The sequence below is a fragment of the Dryobates pubescens genome, chromosome 14 (genome assembly GCF_014839835.1).
Source record: "Dryobates pubescens isolate bDryPub1 chromosome 14, bDryPub1.pri, whole genome shotgun sequence".
Taxonomy (NCBI): domain Eukaryota; kingdom Metazoa; phylum Chordata; class Aves; order Piciformes; family Picidae; genus Dryobates; species Dryobates pubescens.
The window spans coordinates 4,004,418-4,016,489 of NC_071625.1; the positions used below are offsets into that span (position 1 = coordinate 4,004,418).

Below are 12,072 nucleotides of genomic sequence, written 5' to 3' on the forward strand. Positions count from 1 at the left end.
GCAAGTGGCTTAGCAGTTCAAAGTTCAAAGCTGCCCAACTCCTGTTCCACGCTTCCAGCATTGGAAGGATATTATTGCTATTAATAAGCCATTAATCATCTTTCCTCAGAAGATTTTGATTCCAAAAACAGCAGAAGATTTTTTTTCTCCTTAAGGAGCATTAGAGTTGCTGTTGGCAAGCCCAAATGCTTAGGGGATCTTCAGCTGGCTTCTGCAGGAGCTTCAGCACTCCGAATTTGGGTTTGTGAGTACAACAGTGAGGCTCAAGTTGTACTAATGTCTAGACCTGAGCTGAGGAGACACAGATGGCATCTTCTTCCAGTGCCAGCACAGAGGAAGCCACCATCCGAAACAATCCGTTTTCAAGGTGGAAGCCATCTGCTGCATTCACCCAGCACCCGCCTTGGGCCCACCTTGGAGGCTGAGTGAGATCCACCCTAGCAAATCAACTCTGTATGGCCCCAAACTGCCCTGCAAACCCCAGAGCTGGGGCATCTCTGAGGGGCTAAGGTGTGAGACAAGGTCTGGCTGGAAAGACATTGTTTGGGTCTAGTCTGGCTAGAGAGCCACGTGGTCTTCAAAGCAAAAGCCCTGGCTACTTATCACAGAATCACAGGAGGGCTTGGGTTGGAAGGGACTTTAAAAGGTTATCTGCAGTCAGCAGGGACATCTGCAACTACAGCAGGTTGCTCAGAGCCCCAAACAGCCTGACCTGGAATGATTCCAGGGATGGGGCAGCTATCACCTCTCTGGGCAACTTGGGCCAGAGCCCCAGCGTCCTTCCGGGGAAGAATTTCTTCCGTAGCTCCAGTGTAAATCTCCATCTTGTAGTTTGCAACCACCACCCCTTTTCCCATAACAACAGGCCCTGATCAAGGTCTCCCCAGCTTTCCTGTAGACCCTTTAAGTAGTGAAAGGCCACCAGAAGGTCTCCCTGAAGCCTTCTCTTCTGCAGGCTGGACAACATCAAGGGAAGGAATAAACAGGACAGAGAGGGCATCGCGGGGCAAGTCCACCAAGAGGTTGCATGCTTGTGCTGTTGCATGTGTCTGCTAGAGCTGGGGAATGGGGACCAGGACAATCTGCAGTGTAGAAGCCCCAGAGGAGCCTAAAACACAGCCACAGACTACTTGAGATCAGCAGAGATGTTGCTGAAAATCCAGTTTCGTGTTCTACCTGAAAAGTAAGAGGACAAGGAAATGATTAGTCCAGAGAGGTTGTGGAGCCTCCTTCTCTGGAGGGCTTCCAAACCCGCCTGGACACTGGGATCCTGGACAGTCTGCTGTGGGTCAAACTGCTGGAGCAGAGGGGTTGCACTGGGTGAGCTCCAGAGGTTCCCTTCCAACCCCCAGCACGGTGGGATTCTGTGAGATGGAGCTGATGATCTCCAGAGGTTGCTTCCAACCCCCTAGTGGGACTCTGGGACTGGACATTTTTCTTCAGTGCTGTGGCTTCCTCTGGAGTTCTCAGTGGGTTACAAAAGACAACTCAGGGAAATGACTTCTCCTGGCACATAATTCCACTGCGGAATGTGCTCAGTGGCGCAGCCAAGCCCATAAATAAGTTCAGAGGAGAAGCAGACAAGTTCAGGGAGGATGACCTCCATCAGTAGCTCTTAAGCAGTATGCTCCAAGGTTGGGAAGTCCCCAGAAGCAGCAAGGTCCCAGGGGTGGGGGTGGGTGGGTTGAAGGATCACCCTGCTCCGCTCCGGATGGTTTTTTCCCCTTCCCAAGGAATTCTTGGCTGTGGAGAGCAGAGTTAGAGTCATGCAAAGCATTTCTGCCCACTCCCACCTCTGGCATGGTGACATCTCTTCTGGCCAAAGGACACAGGGATGAAGCACCAGCTCAGACATTAAAAACCTCCACAGTTTCAAAGGGCAGAGAGGATGGGATGGATCTAATTTCTTTCCTTATCAGAAGACGCTTTCTGGCTCCCAATCCCAGCTTCACAGCTCTGGGTTATCTCCTGCAAGAATGAAAAGCTGCCAGAAAGCTGGTAACACAAAGCAGCCCCAGATGAATCAAGGATCTTCATGAAAGGTTGACTTCAAGCCCCTCAAAGCAGCTCAAGCATTTTAGCTGGAGGCTTTGTGAGATCCTCCATCTCTCCCAGCTAATAACGTTCTTAAGCTTGGCAGCTTCACCCAGCCAAGCTGGAGGGGTCAAGGACTTGAGGGTATCAACCTAGAAGAAGTTTTGTTTGAAAGGAAAATGAGAACCAGAAGGACTTAAATTGTCTCTTTGCTGAGGGCTGAAAAGCTCAGCCCATGTGGTGTCCTGGAGTCATTAAGGTTGGAAAAAACCTCTAAGATCATCGAGTCCAACCATTAACCCAACACTGCCAGGTCACCACCAAACCCTGTCCCTCAGTGCCACAGCTACATGGCAGGGATGGGGACTTCACCACTGCCCTGGGCCAGGCCTTGACAGCCCTTTCCATGAAGAAATTGATCCTCATGTCCAACCTAAACCTCCTCTGGGGCAACCTCTTGTCCTATTGCTTGCTCCTTGGGAAAAGAGACAGCCTGCCAGGGAGCTGTAGAGAGCCTCAGCCTCTGTTTCTCCAGGCTGAACACCCTCAGCTCCCTCAGCTGCTCCTCACCAGACCTGTTCTCCAGACCCTTCACCAGCTTTGTTGCCCTTCTCTGGAGAAGCTCCTGTCTTTCAGGACTGGGTCAAACTGCAATGAGAGCTCCATCAAAATGAAGATTTTTCCTAATCAAGGAGTTAAGAAAATTTCAGTCCCAGGAAAGGGCCTTGGAGATGTGGTGAGGAGGGTTGGGACTGAGCAGCTGCCACCATCCTTACCATCAAACCAAGTCCCAAAGTATGGGAGAGGTTCAGCTGGTTGAATCATTTGTGGACACAGTCCAGACAAAGAGAGCTGGAGGGTGCCATGAGATGAGGTGGAGAGGGAAAGAGTTCCAGCAGAAGGGGCCAGGGTGTGCAGGACCCCCAGCCATGCAGCCAGGATCTTCTCCAGGATGCTAAGGTTGGATCCTCAAAGCAACCATGCATTGTGGTGGAGGCCCCATCCCTGGAGACATTGTAGGTCAGGCTGGATGGGGCTCTGAGCAACCTGATCTAGGTGGGGATGTCCCTGCTGACTGCAAGGGGGTTGGACTACAGGTCCCTTCCAGTGCATTCTGTTATTCTCTGATTGCTCTGTGAGGAACCTTCCATCTGCTCAAGGTGCTTCAAAGAGGTTGTGGATGTCCCATCCCTGGAAGTGTTCAAGGTCAGGTTGGACAAGGCTCTGAGCACCTTGATCTAGTGGACAATGTCCCTGCTTACTGCATGGGATGGGTTGGTCCAACCTAAACTGTGCTCTGATTCCTTTGGGAACCTGCCTGACCCTCAGCACCATCTCACCACTAAGCCATGGAGACCCTAACCTCATGACCAGACCCTCCTTAGAGTTCATCTTCTCTGTGAGATCTTCAGGCTTTATTTTCTGATGTTTTGGTTTGATGGGGTTGGTTCCTTCAGTGTTATCCTTAAGTAAGAAAGATTTTAAGGTGGGAACTCTTCTCTTTGTCTTCAGCCTGCCTGCTGTGGCCTTCTTTTTGGTGGCTTTTCTCTCTCCTCTTTGGCCATTTCCTTCTAGGTTCCTTTCTTGGCCCTTTACCTTTTTTTCACCATCTCCATTTTTGTGTAGTTTCAGTGGGAACAAGGACAAAGGTGGAATTGGGACCTACCTAGTGGGACGTGTGCGGAGAGAAGGTGAAGTTCAGGAGGCTCCTTGGCTTCATCCCACAAGTCTTATGTTACAACATGATGTTGTTAGATGCTGATTTATCTGCTCCTGAGGGCAAAAAGGCTGGGAAACCTCCATGGGAGCGTCTGTGAGCAGAAATACTGGTGAGGCAACCTCCTGTGGACTGTTCCTCAGATTTCTGGTGGTGAATCTCATCCCAAAATGCAGGGATTTGGATTATCAGTGGAAGTGGAGCGGTGCAGCAGGGATGAGGTTTCTGGCTTGGGAGGCCTGAGATGGATCCTCCTGTGGAACCATTCCAGGTCAGGTTGGACAGTGCTCTGAACAACCTCAGTCATAGAATTTTGGGGGTTGAAAGGGACCTTAAAGGACATCAGGTTCCACCCCCCCTGCCATGAACAGGGACACCTTCTACTAGACCAAGTTGCTCAAGGCTTCATCCAGTCTAGGTGAGGATGGCCCTGCTGACTGCAGGGGGGTTGGACTACATGACCCCTTCCAACCCAAACCATTCTGTGAGCATCAGATATCCCTCTTAGGTCAGTTCCTGGTAGAGTCACCTCATGGGGATCAGAGGCAGGTGGACATTCTTCTCCCCTGTGCATGAAGTAAACCTTGAAGAAATAGCAGCCCTTGGGTTTGTCCCTTCTGCCTTTCAGAAGATTGTTCTTGCCTGATTAAGGAGGACTCCCTTTGTGGCTTGAGGAGGTCTTTGCACAGAAGCAAAGGCCCTACCAGGTCTCTGCAGTTCCCACAGTGGCTGTCATATGAATATTTAAAAGCAGGTTGTCCAGGTATCTGCTTCTGAAGGAAAGAAGGAAGGTGGGAAGAGAAGGAGTTCCATCATCCAGCTGGCAGAGAGAGCTGGCAGGTTTCACCCTATGCAAAACCACTCCTCCATGGTTTGGCTTCCAGAAGTGCTTGAGAAGAACCTGGGCTAGCTGGGAGCAGGGAGCTCAGGAGCTTTCTCAGAAAGTCTTTCCAGTGAAGTGCCTGAAGCCATGGTGGATCTAAGGACACGTTGTCCCGGTTCTACCAGCGCCAGGAATTACTCCGGGGGTGTAATTTAGGCTGCAAATTACTCCTGAGTTGCAAATCTGATCTTCATATCTCCACCTGCCTGATGACTTGAGGGAAGTTTCAGGCAGACATGGTTGGGTTGGTCATGCTGTGATGTCCCTATGTGTGTCTGTAGCTCCTCTAGAGCAGCTCTGTGGGCTGGAGTGTCTAAACCAGCATCTCCCAAACCTGGAGTACTGGTGTTGAGTGGAAGGGTGGTTGAGGTCTCTTCCAACCTTAGTGATACTGTGATCTGCAGCATCCTGCTAAATGCACAGAATCACAGAATTCCAGCTTGGTGGGGGTGGAAGGGACTCTGAGCATCATCCAGTCCAACCCTCCTGCTCCAGCAGGGTCATCCACAGCAGGTTGCTCAGGATCACAATGTCCAGGTGGGTTTGGAATCTCTCCAGAGAAGGAGACTCCACAACCTCTCTGGGCAGCCTGCTCCAGGGCTTCAGCACCCTCACACCAAAGAAGTTTCTCCTGATGGAACCTTGTGGGTTCCAGTCTGTGCCCATTGTCCTGTCCTTCAGCACCACTGGGAAGTTTGGCCCCAGCCTCTTGCCCCCCACCCTTTAGCTTTTGCTGAGCATTGATCAGGTCCCCTCTCAGGCTGCTCTTCTCCAGGCTCACCAGCCCCAGGTCCCTCAGCCTTTCCTCCTCACAGAAATACTCCAGGCCCCTCAGCATCTTCATGGCCCTCTCCAATAGTTCCCTGTCTCTCTTGAACTGGGGAGCCCAGAACTGGACCCAGGACTCCAGCTGTGACCTCACTAGGACAGAGTAGAGAGGGAGGAGAACCTCTCTGGTGAAGCAGGGGCAGACATGCTGCCCTGTGGGCACAACCAAGTCCTCTGGACACCCATCAGCTCCTCCCCTTGATCTGTAACTCCATAAACACTCCAAATCTTTGATCTGGATCTTTAAGGATCTGGAAAGAAATCCACCACGTGACAGCCAGCAGCTCTTCATCCCCTGCTCAGCAACAGCTATTTTAGGACACCAGGAGAAAGCCAAAGCACTCTGCTCCGTTCCGACAGGGATCCGCAGCAATGTCAGCAGAGGAGAAAGTGCTGAGGAAGCAGAGACCCAGCTCTGAAGCCACCCTAGGAGATAATAAAACTCTTCCATCAAAGCCAATCAGTTGAACTTGGGGTTGAGTCTGCTCATCCCTTTCAAAGACACTGAAAAAGGGCAGGAGCTGCTGCGGGAGGCAAGGAGCCGTCGGCTGCGTCTCTTCACGCCGTGCTGGGTTGATGGGGACGGGATGTGACTTCGGGTGCAATGTCAGGAGAAGGTTGGATGTGGTGTAACTCCTGCAGTGCTGGTCAACAGCAGGGTTTTTAGCAGGATGAGACTGCCAGGAGAAGTTCATCGTCTTGAAGGTGGATTTAAGGGTAGTGGGGTGTCTGGTTCTGTGGTGGGAGAGCAGGGCTTGGTCCTTCTAGTGGAAGAAGGTTTAGGTTGGACACGAGGAACAGTTTCTTACTGGAACAGGCTGCCCAGGGAGGTGGTGGAGTCACCATCCCTAGAGATGGGCAAAAAACATGGCACTTTGGGAACATGATTTACTGGCTATGGTGCTCTTGGGGCGATGGTTGGACTTGACCTTAGAAGCTCTTCCAGCCATAATGATTCTATGGAAAAGAGAAACAAAAAGTCCATTTGAGAGGGGTCATCAGGGAAATGGTGCAGAGCTGAGCTTGTGGCTTCCAGGGTTGATGAGCAACAAGACATTTTGTACACTGAGGGTGGTGAGACTCTGGCCCAGGCTGCCCAAAGAGGTGGGAGATGCCCCATTGCTTGGAACCGTTCCAGGCCAAGTTTGTGTGGGGCTCTGAGCAACCTGCTCTAGTTCCAGATGTCCCTGCTGACTGCAGGGGGGTTGAACTAGATGACCTTTGAAGGTCCCTCCTAGCCCAATCCAGTCCAAGATCCTCAGAAGCTTTAGCTCTGGGTAAAGCTGATGCTGCTTCATCCTCCTTGTCCCACTTTGCTGCTTCTTGGAGTTAAAAAAGCCTCCACCTTCCTCCTCCTCAAGGGAAGATCTTTGCTGTTTCTTTCTGACCGAGACGCCAGCTGAATCGATGAGAGCTGCTGACCTCATTATGCTCTGACACAGAAAAGGTGCTTGCTCAGCACTTCTCCACTATCAATAAATTCCAGCTCCTTTTAAGTGGAAAATGCTTGGAAATCCAATCTTCTGCTCTTGGTGGTGTTAATTGCCCTCGTGTCAAGAGTGAGACGCTGCTTGGTGCCCTGTGAGGACCTTTGCTAGGTCAGGAGTTGGTCTCTTGCACGGAGTGTGGAGCTCAACACCGAATCACAGGATCCTTTGGGTTGGAAGAGACCTTTAAGGTCATCAAGTCCAAGCACTAACCCAGCACTGCCAGGGCACCACCAAACCATGTCCCTCAGCACCACATCTACATGGCTTTGAAACTCCTCCAGGGTTGGGGACTCCACCACTGCCCTGGGCAGCCTGGGCCAGGCCTGCACAACCCCTTCCATTGAAAAAATTGTTCCTCATGTTCACCCTAGACCTGCCCTGGGGCAACTTGAGGCCATTTCCTCTTGTCCTATCACTTGTTCCTTGAAAGAAGAGACCAACCCCCACCTGGCTCCAGCCTCCTTGCAGGGAGTTGTAGAATGCCAGAAGGGCTGCCCTCTGCCTCCTTTTCTCCAGGCTGCACAAGCCCAGTTCCCTGAGCTGCTCCTCACCAGGTTTGTTCTCCAGACCCTTCTCCTTCTCTGGAGACTTTCAAAACCTGCCTGGTTGAGTTCCTGTGTGAGCTGCCCTGGCTGATCCTGCTTTGGCAGCAGGGTTGGACTCGATGATCTCTGGAGGTCCCTTCCAACCCCTAACATTCTGTGATTCTCCAGACCCTTCCCCAGCTTTGTTGCCCTTCTCTGGACATGCTCCAGCCCCTCTATGTCCTTCTTGGAGTGAGAGGTCCAAATCTGACTCCATGACTCAAGGTGTGACCCTCCCCAGTACCCCCAGTCCAGGGAAACAGTCTATGCTCTACTCCTGCACCTCAATACCAAAGCAGGGAGCAGAAGAATGAAGTTTAAGCTTCGTTCCATCCCCCCCATTCCCTGCTGAGCTCCAAACTGGGCAACCATCAGGACAGCACTGAAGATTTGCTGGTGAACACATTGCCTCAGCTCCCTCAGAAACACAACAAAGGGGTTTATTGAAATCATAAAGCAGTCAAGGGAGCTTAGGGATGGGAAAGAGGATTAGGAGAAGGTCCTAATCCCAAAAGAACAGACAATTGAAGTGATTTTTTTTTAGATTACCCCAAACACTGCAGGTGTCACCTTCTGCTCAGCTGGGGACAACCCCAGGCTTAGAGGCAGCCACATCTTAGCCAAATGCTTCTTTCTGGGGGGGTGGGTTGATGTGAAAACCATTGAAGGGAGCTTGGATTTCACCACAGTTTCTTCCTTGGGGTCTGTCCTCCTCTGCTTGTGGGGTTCGAAAGGGAAAGAAAGAGATGAGAAGAAGAAACAAAGCCCCCAGGGCCCTAAGTGGAGCTTATCAAACCAGGTGGCACTTCAAAGTGACACGTTCAGTGAGTCAGAGAAGCGATGGATGGCATCTCCCTGCCTTTCTGCCAGGAGTGAGTCCTCCAGGGGTGGTTCAGAAATGTCCAATTTGCTCAAGTGTTAGCAAGGAAAAAAAGCCTCTGGCAGCTGGAGCTGCTGGTGGCCTGGCCCCAAGCTCTCTAGTGAGTTCAGCTCCTCTTTCAAGTCGATTTAGGTTGGATGTGAGGAACAATTTCTTCATGGAAAGGGTTGTCAAGGCCTGGCCCAGGCTGCCCAGGACAGTGACAGAGTCCTCATCCCTGGAGGGCTTTCAAAGCTGTGTAGTTGTGGTGCTGAGGGTCATGGTTTGGTGGTGCCCTGGCAGTGTTGGGCTAATGGTTGGGCTCCATAATCTCAAAGGTCTCTTCCAACCCAAAAAACAGTTCCATGGAATGGAACAAAAATAGAAATGGGGAGTTTCAGATTGGATGTTAGGAAGAAGTTCTGGAGCATGGGGGTGCTGAGACACTGGCACAGGTTGCCCAGGGAGGTGGTGGAAGCCTCATCCCTGGAGGTTTTTAAGGCCAGGCTGGATGTGGCTCTGAGCCACCTAATCTAGTGTGAGGTGTCCCTGCCCATGGCAGGGGGGTTGGAACAGGAGGATCCTTGAGGTCCCTTCCAACCCTGACAATTCTGTGATTCTATACTGCAGCCACCAAGGTCATGCTCTGAGGAGTCCAGGTTCTAAGATGTGGAGGGTTCAAAAGGGAAGCCATGAGCTGCAGCGGTGTGACTGTGGCTGTATGTTTCTAGCTGGCTTCTGGACCTGCTGAATTCTTCTGGGAGCTGAAAAAACCCAGGGATGGGTTTGGAGATACTTTATTTAGTGTCGGTAGTGCTACAGGACACAGGGCAGTGGTGGAGTCGCCATCCCTGGAGGTATCACAGTATCACAGTATAGCTAAGGTTGGAAGAGACCCCGAGGATCATCGAGTCCAGCCTGTCACCACAGACCTCATGACTAGACCATGGCACCAAGTGCCACGTCCAATCCCCTCTTGAACACCTCCAGGGATGGGGACTCCACCACCTCCCTGGGCAGCACATCCCAGTGGCGAACGACTCGCTCAGTGAAGAATTTAAACAGTGTGTGGACCTGCTGCTTAGGGAATGGCTTAGTGGCGACCTTGCAGTGCTGGGTCAGCGGCTGGGCTGGAGGATCTTGAAGGTCTCTTCCAAGCAGAGCTGTTCTGTGATTCTTTGACCCAGCGTCAATGGGGAGGCAGAAAGAGTTTGCTGTCCCCAGCCACGCTTCCCTCCTTCCCCATCCTGCACTGCAAGCACTGACTCAGGGAGTGGTTTGGGTTGGATGGAACCTTCCAGGCTGATCTGGCTGAGGTCTCTCTCTCTGTGCTTGCCGTCCTGCAGGCTGGAATGGGTGGAAATCATCGAGCCTCGAACTCGGGAGCGCATGTACGCCAACCTCATCACCGGGGAGTGCGTCTGGGACCCCCCGGCTGGGGTGAGGATCAAACGCACCAACGAGAACCAGTGGTGGGAGCTCTTTGACCCCAACACCTCCCGCTTCTACTACTACAATGCCACCACCCAGAGGACCGTGTGGCACCGGCCGCAGAACTGCGACATCATCCCCCTGGCCAAACTGCAGACCCTGAAGCAGAACACAGAGTCGCCGCGGGCTTCCACGGAGAACAGCCCCGGCAGGAGCAGCAATGTCAGCAGGGAGGGCAGCACCAGCTCCTCCTTGGAGCAGGAGCTGGAGGGCAGCGAGAAGGTCCAGGAGCAGAGGTCGAGTCGCCAGCCAAGCCAGTACGCCGTGGTCAAAGAGGAAACGGAAAGGTAAGAGCGAGGCTGGTCCTGCTGGCACGTGGGGCTGAACTTGGTGAGGGGTTGGTGCAGTGAAATGCATGGCATTCAACACATCCAAGGGCTGGGGGCTGCACTTTGGCCACAGCAACCCCATGCAGACCTACAGGCTGGGGTCAGAGTGGCTGGAGAGCAGCCAAACAGAAAGAGACCTGGGGGTGCTGATTGACAGCCGCATAAACATGAGCCAGCAGTGTGCCCAGGTGGCCAAGGCCAATGGCATCCTGGCCTGCATCAGGAACAATGTGGCCAGCAGGAGCAGGGAGGTCATTGTGCCCCTGGACTCAGCACTGGTTAGGCCACACCTTGAGTCCTGTGTCCAGTTCTGGGCCCCTCAGTTTAAGAAGGACATTGAGACACTTGAACGTGTCCAGAGAAGGGCAACGAGGCTGGGGAGAGGCCTTGAGCACAGCCCTGTGAGGAGAGGCTGAGGGAGCTGGGGTTGTTTAGCCTGCAGAAGAGGAGGCTCAAGGGTGACCTCATTGCTCTCTACAACTACCTGAAGGGAGGTTGTAGCCAGGTGGGGGTTGGTCTCTTCTCCCAGGCAACCAGCACCAGAACAAGAGGACACAGTCTCAAGCTGCACCAGGGGAAGTTTAGGCTGGAGGTGAGGAGAAAGTTCTTCCCAGAGAGAGTCATTCGCCATTGGAATGTGCTGCCCAGGGAGGTGGTGGAGTCACCGTGCCTGGAGGTGTTCAAGAGGGGATTGGATGTGGCACTTGGTGCCATGGTCTAGTCATGAGGTCTGTGGTGACAGGTTGGACTTGATGATCTTTGAGGTCTCTTCCAACCTTGGTGATACTGTGATACTGTGATGCTGTGAAATGGTGAGTTGAGACAGGCTGGTGGGCTTCCAGGGCGGTGGAAGAGCCAAGACCAGAGGTTTTTCTCCTGCAGAGATGTTTTGTTTTGTGGGTGGCTCATGGCTCTCTGCACCAAGCTGGGTTTGTTCATCCACAAACTATCACCAGAGGAAGAGCACAAGTGTCTGTGGTTGTCCGTGTGAAGGACAGCTTAGATGCTTCCTCTGGAAAGATCCATTAGAGAAACCTTTCCTGTCTTCTGAGCCATGTGGGTGTAGAGCGTGGCGTTGATTGAAATGATCTGCTGGATAAGATCTCCCCACCAAAGCAGGGTGATTCATGCTGCAGCCATGAGCTTGTCCCACTGGTCTGTGGAGCTCCTCACAGGGGTGCTTTGTCTTGGAAAGGAGAAGCTTCCGATGAACAGCGAGTTAGTGCTGCGTTTCTACGGTCCAGCAGCACATGGACGGCACTCTGAGATGTCTCCATTGCTGCTCTGTGCCTTTTGCTTCACACTCTGATGGCTTTCAAGCCACAAACCAGGTGGTTCATGACCTAAATCTGTTTGTAGTCTCCTAAGTGGTGTCTCCTATCAAGGTTACCAACCCACCGGTGTCACCAGTGAGCAAGCAGCAGCTCAGCTTCCGCTCACAACCAGCTGGTGCGCAGAAACCGTGGCCAGGTGATCTCACGGGCATGTAGGATGGGAACAGGAACTCCCAGCTCTGCAAGTGCTTTCATGTGGCACCTCAAGATGCCTCTGGCCCAAGAGGGTAGGCTTTATCTGCTTGAGCTCTTGGAAGGTCCTCTGATAAGATCTGTGAGTGTGGAGCTGGCACCTCCCAAGGCAGGTGGGGTACGGGGAGCCGGACGGTTTTGATGTTCCATCACAAGGATGCTGGCAGAGCTGGGTGGTGCTCTCTGTGGGCAGACAGGGGTGGGCATGTCTAGATGAGTCTGTTGGCCCAACAAGAAAGCTGGAGAGGACCTTCCACAAGTGATAGGGCAAGAGGCAGTGGCTTTAAAATAAAAGAGAGAGGATTTAGATTCAATGTTGGGAAGAAATTCT

At 52.5% G+C, this 12,072-nt stretch overlaps 1 protein-coding gene across 1 annotated transcript in view; it reads left to right on the top strand.

The window, feature by feature from the left end:
• The window catches only part of ARHGAP39 (Rho GTPase activating protein 39), a 96,227-nt gene that overhangs the window by 59,620 nt on the left and 24,535 nt on the right, over positions 1-12,072 (top strand). Inside the window, exon 2 of the mRNA XM_054167201.1 lies at positions 9,742-10,173. Within this exon, the coding sequence (XP_054023176.1) occupies positions 9,742-10,173 (432 nt within the window). The remainder of the gene's footprint in view (positions 1-9,741; positions 10,174-12,072) is intronic.